This window comes from Pipistrellus kuhlii, unplaced genomic scaffold (assembly GCF_014108245.1).
Source record: "Pipistrellus kuhlii isolate mPipKuh1 unplaced genomic scaffold, mPipKuh1.p scaffold_m20_p_2, whole genome shotgun sequence".
NCBI classification, from domain to species: Eukaryota; Metazoa; Chordata; class Mammalia; order Chiroptera; family Vespertilionidae; genus Pipistrellus; species Pipistrellus kuhlii.
In genome coordinates, this window is record NW_023425515.1 from 176,236,736 (window position 1) to 176,256,799 (window position 20,064).

The following is a 20,064-nucleotide window of genomic DNA, read 5'->3' on the forward strand; positions in this document are numbered from 1 at the left end:
AGGCGCCGGAGGGCGGGCGGGGGGCGGGGGGAGGGACTGCGAGGGAGCCGCCCCGCGGCGCTGGCCCGGGCCCTCCCCTGGGGTGGGGGTCCCGGCTGCTCCCTCTGCCCTCCAGCCCCGGGGGTTCGGGACCAGCCTCCGCCCCCGTCCCTGCCCCGGAGAGGGAGGGGGCGCCCTCACTCCCCACCCCACCCCCCAACACCAGGGAGCACCCGCCGGGGAGGGGGACCGAGGTCCATCTCTTCAGCATCTCCATCAGGTAGCCTGGCTGGGTGGCTAGAGGTCAGTGCCCAGACCCCTCTCTCCTAAGCCCAAGCACCCCATTATCTCCCCCACGACCACCACCGCACTTCACTGCCATCCCCCCATCCCTACCTGGAGCCGCACGTCAATCCGGATCCTGGAGGTGCGCTAATTGCCCTGCTGCCCCCGCGCCTCAACCCGGGACTGAGCAGAGGGTTCTCCAGGAGGGGGCAGGCCCGCTCCCCCACCTCCGCCTTAGAGAACAGAGTGCACCCCCATATCCTGTCTGACACTCCACATCTCCTCAGAATCAATCCCACCTTCCAGCCCTGATCTAACGAGCTCCTCCCACTCACCGCCCCCTTCAAGGAAACCCCTGCCTCCCTCCCAGCCTGGGCCTGTGCGGGCTGCGGGCCATCTCTCTCCTGCTTGGGGGGTTCTGAGGTGCACGGGCCCAGCCTCAGCAATAAGCTCTACGTCCTGAGCTCAGATTCTGTCCTTTCTCCATCTCTAAGGGGTGGTCCCTAGTGTCTCCACTTCACAGATGAGGAAACCGAGGTTCACATGGGCTGAACGACTTTTCCAGTGTCTGACAGCAGTGAGGAAGGTTTGGACATGAATCCATGTGCCCTCAAGCACTCATTGCACCTACTTATCAAGCCGAGTCTGTGCCCGGCACTGCTCCAGGCAGTGGGGGTACAGGTGTGGACAGTAAACAATGGACACCATAGCGCGGCCAGTGTGGCTCAGTGGTTGAGCGTCAACCTATGAACCAGGAGGCCACGGTTTGATTCCTAGTCGGGGCACATACATACCTGGGTTGCAGGCTCCATCCCCAAGTGTGGGGCGTGCAGGAGGCAGCGGATCAATGATTCTCTCTCATCGTTGATGTTCTCTCTCTCTCCCTCTCCCTTCCTCGCTGAAGTCAATAAAAACATATGTTTAAAAAGCAATGGACATGATATACAAATCAAGCCCATCGTGCATTAGATAGGTTTGGGGGACGTGGAGGTCGGTGTGCAGAGGCTGGGATGTTGGCAGTGCTTCGGACCACGCCCAGGACTTTAGGGTTTTTTGTTTTGTTTTTAATATATTTTACCGATTTTTTTACAGAGAGGAAGAGAGAGGGATAGAGAGTTAGAAACATCGATAAGAGAGAATCTTCGATCAGCTGCCTCCTGCACACCCCCCTACTGGGGACGTGCCCGCAACCAAGGTACATGTCCTGGGCCAGAATCGAACCTGGGACCTCTCAGTCCGCAGGCCGATGCTCTATCCACTGAGCCAAACCGGTTCCGGCAGGACTTCGGGTTTTATTCCCGATGAGATGCTCGGGGCTTTGAGCAGGGAGAGGGTCTGGCGTCCAGGTCCAGCCTGCGCAGGGCTCTGTCAGGAACAGACTTTGGGGATGGGGCGCCCCAGCGGGAGCCAGGGGCCAACTCAGGCTAAACGATGAGCAGGTGACACAGCAGGGGCTGGTTTCCACGGCATCTGCCTTCTGACTGGACAACTCCTCCCAATTCTGTGGCCGCGGCCTGGACCCTCCCGGCTGCCAGGGCTCAGACCAAAGCTCCACCTCCAGGCTCCCAGGCGGTCAGTCTCTCCTTCCTCCGGGAGCCGGGAGCCGGGAGCCGGGCTGTGGGAGACGGGAGGGCAGCTGGGCCTGGGAACACCGGCTCCTGTGTGCCTTGGCACCGGTGTTGGGACCCCCTGGCGGAGGCATGAGAGACGCCAGACATGTGTGGGTGGTTCCCAGCTGCCTCCGGCATGAGGACCTGGGGGTGGGGAGAGGCTTGCTGCTCAGCCCCCACCTCAGGCCCTCTGAGTGACAGGCCCTCTCCCCCCACCCCTCCTCCTCTCCCACCTGCCTGGAGCCAGACTCTCCCCTTCCCCTCTAGGTCCTCTCCCATCCTATGGTCTCAGTTTACCCTCACGTGGGCTGCTCAGCCACTCCCTGCTCCCTCCCACTTCCCTGCCACAGCCCCACCTCCTCCGGGCGGCTCCTCAGCTCAGCTCCTTTCCTCCGTTGGGCTCCTAACTCAGCCTCTCAGAGCCCACTTCTCCCAGCCCCGCTGTCTTCCTGCCCTGTGAGGTGCCCTGCCCAATGCCCTGCCCTCAGGACCCGTCTGCACCTGCCTCCCCAGTGGGGCTTCTGCAGGCGGGACTGTGGCTTTCCCTCGCCCTGCGTACCCCACCTCCCTGTGACTTTCCCTGCACCTCCCGTGAGGAGGTGGACCTGGAAACAGAGTTTGGGCCCTGTAGGCTCTGCTGGGAACTTCCCATCAGCCCCTTCTCCCTCCATGGAAGCTCTGGGAGGCCTCTGTGAGCAAAGGGGGAAGGCCTCGTGCCCTGAGATATAGCCCAGAAAGGGGAGCAGAGGGGCAGTCGTCAGAGGCCTGGACACCTTCCCCTTTCTGAGCAGAAAGGTTAGCAGGTCAGCTGGGTGCCAGGCCTTTCCCAAGCCCAGAGCACTGACAAGGAGGCCTCACGCACTGCCTCTCCGCCCTCGGCCTGGGATTGTGGGCATGAGCACACACAGATGAGGCCCCAGCGGTCCTGGAACCCTGCCAGCGAGCCTTCTATGGGGTGGGGTGGGGATGGGGGTGGGGGTGTTCTTGCTGATGACACTCAGCCCCTTGCACCCCAGGCTGAGGCCTCCAGGAGGGAGAAGAGGCCGGTCTAGGGTAGATGTAGAGGCCACTTCTCCCGCCCCGCTGTCTTCCTGCTCTGTGAGGCTGACCGGTGCCCCGCCCTCAGAACCTCCTGCACCTGCCTCCCCCATGGGGCTTCTGTAGGCGTGGCCATGGGAGACAGAGTGAGGGCCAGTCCCAGCATCTGACCGGTGAGGAGCTGAGCAGTCAAAAGCCAAATGCAGAGTGGCTGCCCGCCCTGGCACTGACTGGATCAGACCAGCTCCCAGGGTGCCAGAGAGAAGCAGGGGGGCGTGAGTGGAGCGAGGACCACGCAGCTCTGCGCACCTGCGTATGCGGAGCGCTTTGCATGTGTCACCTCATTTGATCGGCACTCATCCTGAAGAGTCGCTACTATGAAGCCATTTTACAGATGTGGAGACCGAGGCCTCCGAGAGAAGTGAAGTCGCCAATGTGAGGAAACACAGCAAGAAGGCGGCTGTGTCAGCATCGGAACCCAGTTCTGTCTGACTCAGGAGCTCAGCACCCCTCCCGCCCCCAAAGCGGGGAGGTAGGCAGAGGTAGGCCCTCCTCACCCCCTCACAGGCCCAGCCCCCACCCTCCCTCTTTGGCTCCAAACGGTTTGGAAAATCCTGACGGGAGCAGATGGTGGGGACAGATGGAGGGAAAAGCATCTCGGGGCTGAATTACAAAAACAAACATTGATAACGTGATTAAAACCTCAAACCACCCTTTTCCAGAGGGCCCTGCCTCCCCCCGCCCGGGGCACGGTGGACCCTGAGACGGGCCGGGCTCTCTGGACGCCCAGCAGCGTAGCCCGGCTGGTCCCAGCTTCTGCCCGCCCCCTCGCCGCTGGGGACACCGCGGGCCAGAGCCCAGGTGGCAGCCTGCGGGAGGGAGACAGCCTGAGCCTGGCTGTTCCCCGGAGGCTGGGCCGGAGGAACAGAGGGGGCGGGGGTGTGGGGGGGAGTCCTGGGGGCGCGGACCACCTGAAGGCAGGGGCGAGAGGGGCGAGCTGGGGTCCCTTGAGTGGGTCTTGCTTTGTAGATAAGGCTCAGGGGCTGCCATGCCTCCCAGGTCAAACCCTGGCCCCCACCCACCCCGCGGTGCAGAGGGGCAAGGCCAGGGGGCTGCGGCTGTGAAATGGGGAGGGTGGTGCTCGCCCCTGCCCGGGCCGGTGGGAGGATTAAGGGAGGGAAAACCTGAGAAGTCCGGGCACTGGGCCTGCACGCAGTCTCCCCCAGTAAACGGGGGTTCCGAGCAGATGACGGGGAATCCCCGCTGCCGGAGCACCGGGAAGATGGTGGGAGGTGGTCCCTGCACCGCAGAGGCTTGGGCTTGGAATCTGCAGCCGAGGGGTGGCCCCAGGCCCCAGGAAGAGTGCTGATCCCCAGGAGACAGGAGGGGCTGGCCCTGGCTGGCCCCTCAGTCTGAGCGCACAGACCTCACAGGCCTCGGACCCGGGCTCAGGTCCTGGGCGGCCCCTTCCTCTGGCCCTGCTCCTTCCCAGTAGAGCCCGCATCCCAGCTGCTTCCGGACTTGGTCCCAGAAGCCACGGACACCTTGGACTGAAGCCAGCAACGTCCAACTCATCCCGTCCCACCAGCCGGTCCTGGGCCCGGTCCCTCTCCATCCATCACACAAACCCCAGGCTCCAGCCTATCGGGGACCCCCGCCCCCATTCTTTCCCTGGCAGCCCTTTTCGCCAGAGGATGTCTCTCTGCCCGCCTGCCCCCTCACTGCCCCCTTGGTGGATGGCCCTCTCACAGCTCTCCCACCTTCAGTTTCTCTCAATCAGCTCCCCTTCTTCTCTGCTTAACAACCTCCTATGGCTCCCCATGGCCTCCCGGAGTAAGCGGACAGCCATGCCCCAGCCCTCCCCGCCCGCCTCAGCCTCACCCTCCCCTTCCCTGTCGCTCCCCATCCGGCCAGCACCTCCACAGCCAGATGACCAGCATCTCTCTCCCCTGCACCCAGAAAGGGGGCCAGGGGCCAAGCTGTGGAGAGGGGTCACCCTGACCCCGATACCTTGCATATGGCTTGTAAACTGGATGAGGAGTGAGATGCAGGCGGCTGGGGTATGTCCCAGCCAACCTTGCCCTCAGCCATCATCCCTCTTCCTCCCGCTGGGAAAGCAGCTCTTCGCTGGAGGGCCTGGGGCTCAGCCACAGAGAAACAGTGACTTCCCTGAGGAGGCCCCGCCCGGCTCATCAGTCTGCTCCCCCCAATCAGAAAGGACCCCTGCAGAGCTCTCTGACAGACCAGCCCAGGACCCTCCACCTCCCCACTGCTGGGCAGCTCACTCCCATCCTCCTGGTCTGTCTCTGAGGTTTGAACTGTCGCCGGGTTTGCAGCGAGGGGACGTGGACGAAGGGCGGAGGTGTGTTCCCGGGGCCTGTGCACACCGTTCTGTCTGGGGGTGCACAGGGCGCAGACAGGGCTTTTGAGACTTGAGTCAAGACTTTATGCGGAGCCCTGCCCGGTTTGGCTCAGTGGGTCAGCCTGAGACTGAAAGGTCCCGGGTTTGATTCCGGTCACGGGCACAGGCCTGGGTTGCTGGCTCAGTCCCCAGTAGGGGGCGTGCAGGAGGCAGCCGATCAGTGATTCTCTCTCATCATTGATGTTTCTAGCTCTCTCTCCCTCTCCCTTCCTTTCTGAAATCAATTTTTGAAAGTATATATGTTTTTAAAAGGCTTTATAAAGAACTTCCTAAACTGGGATCTGCCTCCCAGAAGCCTCTGGCAGCCCGGCTGTGCCCAGGGGGGTTGCCCACGCCGAACGCGGCCCCCAGTCAGTGCCCATGGGCCCAGGCAGCTCTCCGCCTGGCCTGCGCCTCACACGTCGGAGAAGCGGTTAGAATCCCCGTTCACCTCGGAGCTCCTGTGTGCAGAGCCGGGCGGGGCGGGGGCCGCGGGCCTGACCACTCCTGGCAGCTGTGCCTCCTGAGCTTCGTTCTTCGCCCGTGAAGTGCCTCCTCCCAGGCCCGTGAGGAGGGGTGCACGTGGAGGAGGCTGCTAGGGGGCCCGTCGGGCCTCCGGTGACGCTCACACAGCCTCAGGACAGGTGCCCCAGGGGGAGGAGCAGTAACGTCCCGACTCCGGGCCCCCGCTGGCCCCGCTCATATCCCCACTTTACAGAAGGGAAACTGAGGCACAGGGCGATCAAGCCACCTGCCTGAGACTGCCTGGGGTTGGAGCCAGACCCAGGACGGGACTCCGCTCTGCTTCTTGAGCCCTTTCCAGTGGGGCCTCGAAGAAGCGAGGGCTCCCCAGAGGGTTCAGGGGGCCCAGAGCCCAGCACCAAACCCCGGAGGCCAGGCCACGTGCTCCCCGTCTGTCTCTCTTGCTGGGAAGGCCGGGTCATCTTCTCATTTCCAGCACCTTAGGTTCTCCCCGAGGATGGGGATTGCCTCTTTGTTTCCATAGTAACGGTGAACAGAGGGGCCTCCTGAATCCCTGCAGAAATACCGCACTGGGACCTGCAAGTGCACATGTGCCCGGGCCTCCCTGGATGGGCAGCCTCCAGTACATGCATGTATATACAGGCACACTCACCACTCTGCACATGTGTGCACACCCAGTGCATGTGTATACCCACGCCCCCTTAGGAGCATACACACACACTCTTGCACCAATGGGCACATGCTCAGTGAGCCTGGTTACCGAGAAGTGGGTCAGGACATCCCCCTGTCTGACATGCTCACTCACACAGACACCCTGGTCTGCTCAGACGCAGGCAAGGTCTTAGGGGAAGGAGGGACGTCCACCCTATAACAACACCCACAGCTACATTTACAGTGTGTGTCCAGGACCGGGCTTTTCTTTCCACGTGTAACACAGTGTCACTCTAAGACAGGTGTCCAGGGAGGAAACACGCTCAGAGAGGTAGCGTGGTTTATCTGAGGTCGCACAGCATGGCCAAGCCAAGATCTGAGCCCAGGACTGTTTGGCTCCTGCCCTCTCTACCGGATCCCTCAATGCCAGACCCACGAGCACTCACCTGAGACCCACACACTCAGATGGGGAGGCAGCTGAAGGCTTGGGCTCTTGGGTATCTGGCCCTGAGGGTCTCTTAGGCTGACCCTGGAGGAGTTGGGGGCCTGAGGCCAGAAGTTAGGCCAGCCAGCCACCCTGAGCAGGCAGGTGGGCAGGGTGTGTCTTCCAGGAGAGGAGACAGCTTTCAGCAAGGGGATGCTCTGGCAGTGACAATGTGCTGCTGGGAGGTAGTGAGCTCCCTGTCACTGAAGGTATCCCAGGCCAATAGGCTCTGGGTGGCTTCAGAGTTAGGAAAATTCCACATGAGCAGTGACTGAGTCTTGCACCGTTATCATCGTCATCCTGGTCGTCACAGCTACCACCGGTGGGACACTCTGTGTCAGGCACTTTAAGACACACTACACCTGCCCCCACCATCCGTAAAAATAGCAGCGCCTGTGTATCTGGCCCCTCTGTGGTTAATCTTCGCTGATTACTCACAGAACCCCGTGAGCACACACTGCTGGTAGGCCCATTGAGCGGTGAGGAAACTGAGGCTCTGAGAGGGTCAGTGACGTGTGCACCGTGCAGCAGCAGCAAGACGCAGGCTCTGCCTGGCTGCTGAGCCTGTCGTCTGCCCCCGGGAACCAGGCTAAGGGAAAGCCGGGCAGTGGCTCCCAGCTGGGCGCTCTGTCCCTGGAGCCTTTCCTGTTCTGGGCCACACAGGCTTTCCTGTGACCGTGGTGGGCGCCCTCTGCTGGCCATGCCCTGGCCCTGTAAAGCCATGACCCTTCAAAGTAAGGGATGGGATCCTCCTGCTCCTGGGATGTAGGGGTGGGCAGGCCCTTGAGCCTCGGGTCCTGACTTCAGATGGTGGTGCCTGCGGGTACTCAGGGGCTGAGCTGAGTTTTGAGCCTCATAGCGGTCTAGTTCACAGGCTCCGGGCCTTCCATCCCTCCCTGGTGGGGAAGGGATTTACGCCAGCTGCTTCACGTCCTGCCACACGCCCTCCACATCTACAACGGGACCTATGGGACCTTAATCAATAAAGAAATTAAAAAATAATAATAATAAAATAAAACAGGACCTCTGGTCCCTCTGCTCTTGCGGGGTCTTAGAGACTGCGGTCTGTAGCTGAGACTCCGTCTCCTAGAGCAACGCTGGGGTCCAGGGCTTGAGGCAACTTGAGACGCGGAGTCGCCACTGGCAGACTGTGCCGGGGAAGATTCACCGCCTTTCTGAGCACAGCAGGGGGAGGCGATGCCTCTGAAGACTGAAAAACTGAAGAGGCTTGAGGTCTCCCTCACCCAATCAGAAGGCTTCTCTCAGCTCCTTCCTCTCCCTCCCCACCCCCCTCCTCCTTCTCCTCCCTCTCCTCCCTCTCCTCCCGCTTCCTCGTTCCTAGCCTCCGTCACCACCTCCACCTCTCTGCGGGATGGATATTATTACCTTCCTTTTCGCGAGGAGGCATTTGAGACTCAGAAAGGTAGAGCGACTGGCCCAGGGCACCCAGCCAGCCGTTTCTGGCTTAGACTCCAGACTCTGGATCATCTCCCCTGGCCTGTTCCTTCTTCCTCTTCCCTGTTTGCACTCCCCGCGTCTCCTCTGTCAGCTCCTCCTGCCAAGTGTCCCAAAGCCTTCATCGACTTCTCTCCCTGTCCGTGGCTTCCACTCGGGCCAAGGCCTCGCGTTTTTTGTTTATTTATTTTATTTTAATGATTTTTGAGAGGGAAAGAAAGAGAAAAATACTGATTTTGTTGTCCTGCCTATTCATGCATTCACTGGTTGATTCTTGTATGTGCCCTGACCAGGGATGGAACCTGCCACCTTGGCTATGGGATGATTCTCTCACCAACTGAGCTACTCCGCCAGGGAAAGACCCATCCAGGTGACCCTGCAGTCCCCCTGCAACCCCACAGGTCACCTGGCCCTACTTTCAACAGCCCAGTCTACATGCTTGGGCAGGCACAGTGAGCCTTTATTTTATGTTGAGAAGCTTCTCTCATGTATGTAAGGTGCTGGCTTGTGGACAAGGTTGGGGAGAGTGGGTCCTTCCCCAGGAGTTGTCTTAGCAGCTGCCTGTGTGAGCGGCAAGCCCCCTCCCAGCCCTCAGGGATGGAAAATATATGTCTTCTAGTGAACCCTGGCCCTGGCCCCCTGCCCTGACACACCCTCAGAGGGGAAGGAAGGAAGAAGGCAGACTGGATCCAGACCTAAACTGGGAGCCACATGACCAAATTTGAGACACGATCCTGTAATTCACTGGCTGTGTGACCCAGGGCAAGTCCCCATATATCTGTGAGCCTCAGCTTCCGATCTGGAATGGGAGCTGATGACACTTACTGCCTGAGACCCCAAATTACATGGACAAACAGCCAGTCCTTCGTGGGTGCTTGATTACTTTGTCTCCAAGCAATGCCTGCCCTTCTCCTGATTCTTCTGGGGGCTTTGGGGTGAGGGGGTCTCTAGTCGCATGGCCATTCTAGGCAGCAAAGAGGAGCTGCCCATGGCTGTCCAGGATATGGCTGAGGCGCCTGCAGCCTGGTGAGGTGCTGTGATTCCGGGAAGGATCACTAGACACTCTGGACTCTGGAGGATCCAATGCTCATGACCTCCCAGGTGTCAACGTGTAAGTGACCGGTCCGCCTCCCTGGAGCCGTCCGTGGAGTCCTCCAGAGGAGCCCAGTGCAGCCTGGGAGGATAGAGGCTCACCCTCCAGCCTCCACTCAGACCCTCATCCGTGCATTTACTCATTCTTCCACCGCTATCGCCCCAGAATAGATGTTCAATAAGTGTATGCTGGGAGAACAAAATTGTTCCTACCTTCAACAAACGTTAGTGGGCACTCCTGCTCCTAGCTCTGTGCTCAGAGATACACATCTCTGAATGGCCTTGACAGTCCTCTCCCAGGCCTCCAGGCCTCTACATCCTCCTCGCTCTGTTCACTCCCAGCCCAGTTTCCGCCGTTGCCATGCTCCAAGCACCAGGCCTTTTCCCAGAATCGAGGGAATGCCCAAGCGCCCCGTGCAGCCTGGGCTCTGGGGAGGTTCACCCCTCATCCACACCTCTCCGAATCCTCCCCGTCTTTCAGTCTTTCATGTCCCAACTCCCGCAACCCTTCCCCATCCCTCTCAGACTCCACAGCCATCTCCCCCCTCCCAGTGCCCTATATCTACCTGGGGTCATACCTGGATGTACCAGCAGGTGGCGCCGAGGCCCCCTCTGCTCCAGCGCTGGACTGGACTCCAGACCCCACTAGGACCCTGTCGTGTCCCTCCCTCCTTCTCTTCTCAGCAGGGACAGGAGTGGGCTCTGTGACCTCTAGATAACCCCTCTCCTTCCTGCTGGCTCCTGCCAGGAGACCTCAGGAGACTCCAGTTGCTCCTGCAGGCCTGGGCTGCCTTTTCCTGCCTGGTGGGTGAGGGGGTCCCCAGGGGCCCGGCTGCAGCTGGTGGGGCGGGGCGGGGCCGGGTGGGGCGGGGCAGAACGCAGCTGCCAGAGAGAGAAAGAAGAGAAAGGAGAAAGAGAGAGGAAGAAAGAAAGAAAAAGAGAGAGAAGAGATAACGGACAGAGAGAGGTGCTCTGGTTCCCAGGTTGACCAGAGGACGAGGTATGTGGCTGAGGGAGCAGAGGGGGCCGGGGAAGGGTCAGCCGGCCACGCAGAGCAGGCCTGGGGGGGCTGAGGGGCTGGCCCGTTAAACCCCGCTGCTCAGCAAGAACCCCGAGCCCCTCCCGGTGAGACCAGGTAGAAAGGACGCAGCTCAAGGAGGCCTTGGGGGAGAGTCTGCCAAGGGCTCTGTTGCTGCCCTGGACTCGCTGTGGGAATTTGCACCTCAGTGTCCTAACCTAAAGGGGGGCGGGGGCAGATCCTGAACAGGGCTCTGTGGGTGACTTTGCCAGGTGGCCCCTTGGGAAGGATTAGCCCTCCCGGGGTCTGGGGAAGGCCAGGCCTTTAATGCCAGACAGTGGGCAGAGATGAGGGGCCCTTCCGTGTCAGGGGCCCAGGGCCCGGTCTGTGCCTGCCTCTTCAGCCTGCTTCGGGGGGGCCTGGGGGGGAGAGTGTCAGTGTGGGGCGGGGAGGCGCCCAGCTGTCTGGTGTCCAGAGATCATTGGGAGAGGATGGTGGTCAGATGGTGGGTGCCTGGTGCTCCAGGTCAGAAAGGAAGTGGGTTGGGTGGAACGGTGCGGGACTGAGGTAGGGACCGTAAGAGGCTCTAAGTGTCCCAAGGTAACGAGGGAGGGGCCATCCAGCCCTTTTAGGACTGGGGCTGCCGGCCCAGGCTGCCGGCCCTGGCTAAAGCACTTAGAGCCATTAGCTCCTCCGCTGCTCACAGCACTCCGCCTGCCAGGATGGGAGGGGGCGGGGAGAGAAGGAGGGCAGGGCGGGGAAAGGGGAGGCCTGGGGCCACCCCTCCCTCATCCCGCTCTTGGGAAGAGATCGTTCCAGATTGTTCTCTGGGTAGGAAGGAGTTGGCACGAGCGAATTCTAGGGTCCCAGGGCTCCCAAAGTGACTGAGCTCGCTCAGGTGGGAGACAGTGAGTCAAGCACAGGTTTGGGGATCAATCAGGTCAGCCCGTGTCCAATGCCCGCGTCCCCACCAGCCAGGCAGCAGCCTCTCCAGCTGCAGTCTCCTCCCTGCCAGTCCTTGGAAAGTGGAGCCAGGCCTCAGGGTGAGAAGTAAGCAAAGCCCTTCGCACAGAACCTGGCACCTCCTGAGCAGGTGCTCCGGGTTACTCTCCCCACGGAGAGGCCGGCGGAGGCGCAGGGATGGGGGAGGACGGGCAGGGGCCACGGAGCCAGGCCCTCCGGGGAGTCAGCGCCCCTCTCCCCGGCCGCAGGGCAAACCCTGAGCACCTGCTGTGTGCGCCCCGCACTCGCCCCGCGCTCTGTGGGAGCCATCCCTGCCGGGGAGCGCCCCAGCTCCCTCCTGCCCCAGCCAGCGAGGCCCTGGGTGTGGGGCGAGGGGAGACCAAGACCACAGGGTGGGGGAGAGGCGCGGGGAGCACCTGTCCCGCTGGGAGAGGGCGGCGCTGGGCCGGCCGCGGGGGGCGGGGAGGGAGGGAGGGAGGCGGTGGGGCGCGGAGGAGCCGTGTGCGCTCCGGCACCGGCGAGAGGGGGCGGCCAGGTGGGGCCCCGCGGACCTGGCTGCCGGCCGGGTGGGGAGCGGAGGGGGGCGCCCTCGGCCCTCACCCCGCCCCGCGTCTCCCCGCAGCTGGGGCGCCCCGCCCCCCGGGCGCCCGACGTGGACGCGGCCGCCGCCGCCGCGCGGGAGTCGCTGTCCGCGGAGCCGACATGCAGGCGGCGCGGGGCGGCGCGGGGCGGCCGGGCCGGGCGGGCCGCGGGCCGGATCGCGGGCGCCAGCGGCCGCCGGGAGCCGGAGCCGCGTCCCCCTGCGCCGCCCCGGGCCGGCCGGCCGCCGCCGCCGCCATGCACCGCCTCTGGCTGGGCTGCGTCTGCCTCGCGCTGGTGCAGGCGGGTAAGGGGGCCCTGGAGTGGGGGTGGGGGGCGGGGAGTCCTCAGTTCCCTCCCCTGCTTCCTGGGACTCCGTCTCTGCCCCATCACCGCTCCCTGATGCCAGCCCCAGCCTCTTCCCTGCCTTCCCGACCCCCAGCCCCGTCCTCCACCCCCCAATTCCCTGCCAGCCACCCAGCCCTGGGGCCAGGGTCCTGTGACCTCAGTCCCCTCACTCCATTGCCCTGAGCCCAAGCCTTTGCCTCAGGTCCCCAGCCCCCTGCTCTGGCAGGGGAGCAGCCGAGGACACCAGTCCCCCCACCCAGGGCCTCCCTCCCTGCCCCCAAAGCCCTGCAGCCAACTCTGCAGGTCAGAGAGGGAGGGCCCAGCGGGGCCCAGTGGGTCCCAGTGGGTCCCAGTGAGCATGTGTGAGGACAGGGGCTGGCACCCAGGCCCCGGGGGGCCCGGTGCAGTCGGCATCTGGCCTGCCCCGCAGGGCCTGGCCTCATCCTCGCCCCGCTCCCCTCCGGCTGCTGTGGCCTCCTTCATCTCTCCCTCTCCCTCTCTCCGAGGCTCACTGCTCCCATCTCTGTGTCTGCCTCACGTACCCCGCCGGTCTGTCCCCTGGGTCTGTGTCTGCCGCCACCTGCCCGTGTCCGTCTGTCTCTCTCCGGGGCCACTGTCTGTCATCTGTGGGGCGAGGGGTGCTGCTCACGCCCAGATCTTCCCGTCGGCGCCAGCGCCTGTCCCTTGTGACTCCACTGCCCCTGTCCTGGAAGGGTCTTCCTTCCGGACCCTCTGCCCCCATCACTTCCTCCTCCTCTTCTCCGCTGACGCCCTTCCATCCTCTTCCCACATCCAGAAGGCCCTGCCTGCCCTGGACTCTGGGCTGAGGGACCCCATCTTCCCCCGTCGCCTCCCCGCCTGCCAGTTTAGAGCACACAGAGGCCCTTCCGCAGGCTTCTTTCTGCCTGGTCCCCACAACACCGAGGCTTCCTCCCTGACCCCAGCTCCCATCCTCGGCCTGGTTCTTCTCCGCCTCTGGGCTTGCCCTGTCCTCAAGGTCACTCCCCTGGCAGTGCAGCGAGTCCTGTAGAAAGGGCACTGGATGGGACTGCTTTTCATCAGACTAACCTTCAGCTCCTGAACCCTGGCCACTCGGTCTTCCCCACCCTGTCTCCTCACCTCTTCACGCCCCTCCATCAGATCTGCCACTGGCCCAGGCCCCTGTGTTTTAGCTTGCCCCCCCGGTAGGGCCAGTTGTGGGCATCTGGGGTTCCCTTCCTGGACACATGGAGCCTGGGCCTCCCCAGCCTGGTCCTGCACCCCACCAGGAACCTGAGGCCCATGTGCCAACCCCAGGAAGGCCTTGGTTTCTCCCATTCCCACTGCACGGCCTTCCCCAGGCTCACCAGGGAGACAGTGGGCCTGGGCCTCCCCGCGGGGGGTGCTCAGGCTCAGGTCCCTCCCCCCTCCCCCCCAGACAGCCCCTCCGCCCCAGTGAACGTCACTGTCAGGCACCTCAAGGCCAACTCGGCGGTGGTGAGCTGGGATGTCCTGGAGGATGAGGTTGTCATCGGATTCGCCATCTCTCAGCAGGTAAGCCCCTGGGAGGGGAGATGGTGGTGGGTGAGGGAGGAGGAAGAAAGGGGCTGAGGCCAGGGCAGACTGGCAGGAAAATGGCACTGACAGCTCAACAGGGGCCCCGAAGGGGATCGGTCGGGGAGGGTGGGCTCTGGAGCCTTTGTTCGGAACCCGGGACTTCAGAGTGTGGTTTTGATCTTAAGCAGACCTGAGATTTGGGCCTGGCTCCACTTCTCACGCGATGTATGGCTCTGGGCACCTTCCCTCACCCCTCCCCGCCGCCTCCTCTGTACAGCAGAGATAAGGAGGTCTGCAGAGATGGGGGAATGCGTCAGTGAGATGATGTCTGCAGCAAAGGTCTTAGCACGGTGGCCAGGTGAGCCCGAGGCTGCGGCTGGAGGTGGCAGATAGGTGTTGACTGGGCACCGGAACCCCGGGCTGGCTCTCCTTTGGCAGAAGAAGGACGTGCGGATGCTGCGCTTCATCCAGGAGGTGAACACCACCACCCGCTCCTGCGCCCTCTGGGACCTGGAGGAGGACACGGAGTACATCGTGCACGTGCAGGCCATCTCCGTGCAGGGCCAGAGCCCGGCCAGCGAGCCCGTGCTCTTCAAGACGCCGCGGGAGGCCGAGAAGATGGCCTCCAAGAACAAAGGCAGGCCGGCACTGAGGGCGGGTGGGGCGCGGTGGGCGAGGGCTGGTCAGGCCCCGAGCACTAGAGGTTGAAGAAAGCACTGATTTCCCATACTCCTCCCTCCGCTGCCCCCCTACCTGTCCCCTCTCTTCCCCTCTGCCTAGTAAAGCACCTCGTAAAGTACCTAAGAGAGAGAGAGGAGGTCACTGTAGTGACCCAATCAATGGGTATATAAACATTCGTTTTGGATTGCCTTATCGCTGCCACTCCGAGTAGCCATTAGCGTGTTTTAGAACCTCTTTTTGTTAGGTGCATGGGCACCGATACGGAGAGAAGCGCTTACTTTCTTGGGCTTGGCCACAGAGGAGTGGCTGGGGGAGGGAAGGAGCCCAGACCCAGCGTCTCTCTCCCCACAGATGAGGTGACCATGCAGGAGATGGGGCGGAACCAGCAGCTGCAGACGGGCGAGGTGCTGATCATCGTGGTTGTCCTGTTCATGTGGGCCGGTGAGTCTGGGAAGGGCAGTCCCTGACCTGACCCCTTCTCTCACAGAAACTCTCAAGGGGCCCAAGAGCCGCATGTGGCTCGCGAGCCTGTTTGCCGACCACGGCACTAGGTCATTCCTGTCATGGTGCCTCCACAGCACCCTGTTTGCCCCTCCTCAGCCCTTCTTAGATAAATTAGTTGGGCTTATAACTCTCTTTTCCACTTATCTGTAAGCTCTCTGAGGAGAAAGATCAAATTTCATTTTTGTATTCAATCCGCGTTTCCTGAGCGGCCACTTCACTGTCTATAGTGCTACGTTCCTTAGCGAGGGCTAAGAGCCTCATACCTACCAGCAAGCCTGGGAGAAGCCCGGCCCGTATGAACTACAATTCAACGGGATGGGTGCTGTCATAAGACTGTGTATGGGAGCAGCGGAGAGGGAATTCATTCAGGGGCCAGGAGTCAGAAAACAGGAAAAACACAAAGAGCGGGAACATGGGATGTGAGCGTTGAAGGATGAATAGGAGTTCACCCAGCAGCCAAAAAAAAAAAAAGGAAGGAAGGATGTTCTGGGCACAGTGTGTTCAAGAAACAGATTAAGCTCAGTGGGCTCAGGGCGGCTGTGACCCAAGAACGAGGTAGGGAGTGAAGGACGGCAAGGCGGCGGAGTGACTGGAGTCTGTGGAGGACCTGATGCCTGAGCTGTGTCAGCAGTGGGTGAGGGGCAGGCTCTCTCAGGTGGAAGAATTGGGGGGTGAGGGGGTGGGAGGTTCCATAGGCTCATAGAAAAACAGGCACTTGGGGGGAAAGGGTTATACAAAAGAGGAGGTTTGCTTACGATGCTTTATTAGACTTGGCACAGATAGTGTTTATGAAATCACAACAATATAAACATAGTGAATGAACCCAAAATCGTCACGTAATTCTGTTAGGGCGATGGGGAAGGAAGCAGGGGGAGTGGTTAGGCCTCATCTGCTGTTAGAGGAGGCAGCTTGAAAGGTATGTGCTGGGAAAGGCAGCCAGGAGGGGATCTGTGTGAGGCCTGACACGCCACAGTCAGACGGTGGAGGTGGCAGGCCCCTCTGTGAGAAGAGCCAGAGCCTCCGGGATGCGGTCTAACTGGGGGGGTAAACCTGGGGGAGGGGCCTTATAACTTGAAGATACTGTTTTTGAGAAATAAGGGAGGGGGAGACTTAGGTTTAAGGCAATCCAGTCTAAGGGTATAAATACCCAAACCCCCACTAAGCAGGGCACCTGGTTTGGTTTCCAGTGACTGAGTTGCCGTATACACTCAGACAATAGCTGTGTGTGTTCCTTTTCTGCAAATACATTCCCGCCTGCTTGTTGTCTCTTGTTTAAATTCGTCCCTACGAGAAGGCAAGAATTGAGAACGCAGAATACTATTTCCAGGCAGAGGCCACCCTGGCCATCCCTGACACTACCATGGTGGGGGGTCAAGAGATAATATCTAAAACAGATAGGCCAAGAAATAACCACTGTAATCCAGACTAGAAGTAAAAATAGGGAAAACACAAGAACTGGAGTTGGCTGCCTTAGTACTATCCAACTTCCAAAAAAGCTTATGATGCTCCTGTATCAGTTCAATAAAATAAACATTTCGCAGACTGCAGGCCCCGGTGCACACCCCGGCTCCACCCCGAAGCGGCCTTGAGTAAGTCACCTGAGCTCTGCTCAGTCCTCACTCTCACCTGGGGAGGGTCACTGGGCCTCACAGTGCCACGAGGACTCCGTGAGCTGGAATGTGTCATTGCGCCGAAGCCGGTTTAGCTCAGTGGTAGAGCGTTGGTCTGCAGACTGAAAGGTCCCAGGTTCGATTCCAGTCAAGGGCATGTACGTTGGTTGCGGGCACATCCCCGGTAGGGGGTGTGCAAGAGGCAGCTGGTCGATGTTTCTCTCTCATCAACGTTTCTAGCTGTTTATCTCTCTCCCTTCCTCTCTGTAAAAAAATCAATAAAATATATTAAAAAACAAAAACAAAAAAAAAACAGGAACGTGTCAGTGCACAGCACAGCTTGGCAGTGCTCAGCGGACGCTGTTTCTATGTCCCCCTAAAGGAAGGGGGGCGGACGCAGACCTTTAAAAGAAGGGAAGGGAGGAGACATGATCAGACACAGGTTGTAGGAAGACCAACCCAGCAGCAGTGAAGGGGATGGGCAGGGGCAGGTGGGCACAGGAGCCAGAGACCAGGGGCAGGCTGTGGCAGTGGTGCAGGTGAGAGGCCATCTGGAGCTCAGCACATAACCAGCTCAGCAAGGGCTCAGGGCGAGGGAGCTGGCGGGCAAGGACTCTGACTGCTCTCCCCTGTCCCCCAGGCGTCATCGTCCTCTTCTGCCGCCAGTATGACATTATCAAGGACAACGAGCCCAACAACAACAAGGAAAAAACCAAGAGCGCGTCCGAAACCAGCACACCAGAGCACCAAGGCGGGGGGCTTCTCCGCAGCAAGGTGAGGGCAGGGCTGGGGCCTGGGCGGGCGGCCCCGTGGCTCAGGCACCGGGAGTCCCTGGACTGAGAGGGGTCAACGTGGGGTCTGGCATGGCTACAGCTGGGCAGAGCCAAGCTTGGCTGCTGCCTGTGTGACCCAGGGGACTCTGCAAGTTGGTTTTGGATCCTCTCCTTTTGCAGGGTGCCAGGGGCCAATGAGGGTTAAAAGCGGGGGGGGGGGGGGGGGGGGGACACACACGGACGACGGTGAATGGGGAGGGCAGAACTCTCGGCTGGTGTGGACGAGAAGAGATGGGCTTTGAGCTCATTTCTGCAGCGGCGGTGCTGTGACCTTGGGCAGGTGCGTCAGCTCTTTGTCCCGTATTTCCTCTTGTGTGAAACAGATATGAAACCTTTTCAGTGCTGGCTCTGGGCAGCTCAGAAGACAGTGGAGAATGTGAGAGGATCTCATGGTTCAGGCGATGATACCCAGCAAACATCTGGCCCTCTCCGCATTTCCTCCGCCCCCATACCCTCACACCCTCCGGCTTACTGTCCTCTCCCTCGGCTTCCCTCTTTCTGGCGCATTTTCCTGAAGCCTCTTATTAACCCCCATCTCCAGAAGCACCGCAACCATGGCAGTGGCTGAGGCTGTGCTGAGGCAGATCTGCAGGACGTGAGCACCAGCCGGCAGGATGGCTCTGCTGGGGGTGACGGGGCCCGGGGCAGTGGGCCCAGGACCCAGTCTTGGCTGTTCAGCTGAGTGAGCTGAAGGCTGGGTCTGAGATGGCAGAGACAAGACGTGCAGGCAGGCTGCTCCTTTCCTCCACGGGGGACAAGAGCCTGCCTGGCTCTCCAGCTCCCTTCCTCCTCTTGTCCTCTGTTTGCAACCTTGCGAGAAGTCTATTCAGTCAGCCCTGGCCGCTTCTCTCATTTTTCCTCCCAGTTTCCAAACAAGCTCTTGGTGATCATCATTGAAGCGTGACTACCTGTCTACAGGGAGAAGGATTTCATTTTTCTTCTCTGCTGGTCCCCAGGTCCACGGGCACAGGGAGGGGAGGACTGCAGTGGAGGGGAGCTACGGCTAGCTGCACAGTTCTCTCCCCCCGATGTCCTAGTCTGCTGAAGGAGACTGAACTACAAACCCAAATTCTGCAAAAAAAATAAACAAGCCACAAAACGAGTCCCGGCCCCATTCTGGAAAAGGCAAAGCTGCATGAGACACGGCCTTCTGCCTGCCTCCTCTCGTCTCCCGGACGGCCTTCCTCTCTGAGGAGATGCACAAAGCTGCTGGGAGAGGACAAGCACCGAGACTGACTTCGGCTCTTTCAGACCAAGAGCCGGTCGGGAAGCCGTGGAGCCTTTTCTGGATTCAGCCATTAAGGACTTGTTTGTGGTGCGATGCACAACTTTGTGTGTGTGTGTGTGTGTGAGATTTATCTGTTTTGTCTCTTGGAAAACACAATTGAAGGGCTTCATTCCAGAGGGCCAGAGGGACTCCCGGAGCTGGTTGCCTGCACCTTCTATCTTTTTTGGCTCTTATTTTGACTGTAAGACCATCAGTCTGGGGTTTAAGAAAAAGTAGGAAAGACAGCTGGAAGGTATTGGCCCCATTTCTTTAGGAAAATCTCCTGTTGTGACAACAGTGCTGACGAGGACAACGGAAAGGCACATTCCCGTGGGACATCCCGAGGACCGCTAAGTCACCGGGCTGCGGTGGAAGCTGCTGGAAGGCAGGCCTGAGCCACCCATTCAGAGCAGCCGTGGCCTCTGGGGTCTTCATATCTTGCATCTCATCCAGGGTTCTGCGAAAGCTACCCAGGGTCCTCATGTCCTTCCCTAGAGCCGGTGTGGTGTGAGGTGACAGGTCTTTCTCCACTGCCCCTTTCTGGTAAAAAACAAAAACAAAAACAAAAACCTGGTGCTTGATAAGGGAAGGCAGACCCTTCCCCAGGACTGACAAGCTGTGGCAGCTGAACGCCTGCACGGAAGAGGACCTCTGCGCCTTCCAGTGGTGGCTGCGGACGGCAGTGTGGGAGCACCACGCCTAGCAGTAGCCTGGCACACAGTAGGTGCTCTGAATGCCTGTTGGACCGAGTAAGAGCAATAGCCCCAAGCCAGAGAGCTGAAAGCCATCGCCCAGCGACCACCCTTCCTTCCAGTCTACAGGAGCTCTCCCGGCTGGGCCGGCCACCACGTCCGAGTGTGGGACACAGGGAGGGAGGAGAGACAGGGTACAAGGCAGATGTCAGCAACACTAAGGGCTTCCCCATGGGGAGGGCATGCGGCTTCACTCATTGTCTGTGACTTCCATCCCGCTGAATGGGGCTGCAAGGCCAAGGCTCCCTAGGGGGAGAGGTCCTTACCTCTGATCCAGTTAGAGCAATAACCACTTTTTAAACGAAAATAAAAAGACAAATGAAAAGGCACGTCCTGGTCTTCTGGTAAATGCCCAAGCGCTGCCCTCTTTTTCTGGCAGTTGGCAGACGCTCAGTTCTCTCTCCATTTTGGCCTGCAGCTTCCTGGGGACATGCCTGCCAGCCAAGCTGGAGTTGGAAGGGAAATCTCGAACAGATGGGGGTGCACGTGTAGGAG

At 60.5% G+C, this 20,064-nt stretch overlaps 1 protein-coding gene across 1 annotated transcript; it reads left to right on the top strand.

Annotated features, from left to right (window-relative positions):
- Positions 1-12,104: 12,104 nt before the first annotated feature.
- On the top strand, positions 12,105-19,383 carry FNDC5 (fibronectin type III domain containing 5). Its single transcript, XM_045584904.1, has 6 exons — positions 12,105-12,345; positions 13,804-13,919; positions 14,361-14,559; positions 14,955-15,044; positions 17,358-17,491; positions 17,874-19,383. Exons 1-6 carry the CDS (start codon positions 12,162-12,164, stop codon positions 17,877-17,879), a joined length of 729 nt encoding a protein of 242 aa, XP_045440860.1. The 5' UTR covers positions 12,105-12,161; the 3' UTR covers positions 17,880-19,383.
- The last annotated feature ends 681 nt before the right edge of the window (positions 19,384-20,064 follow it).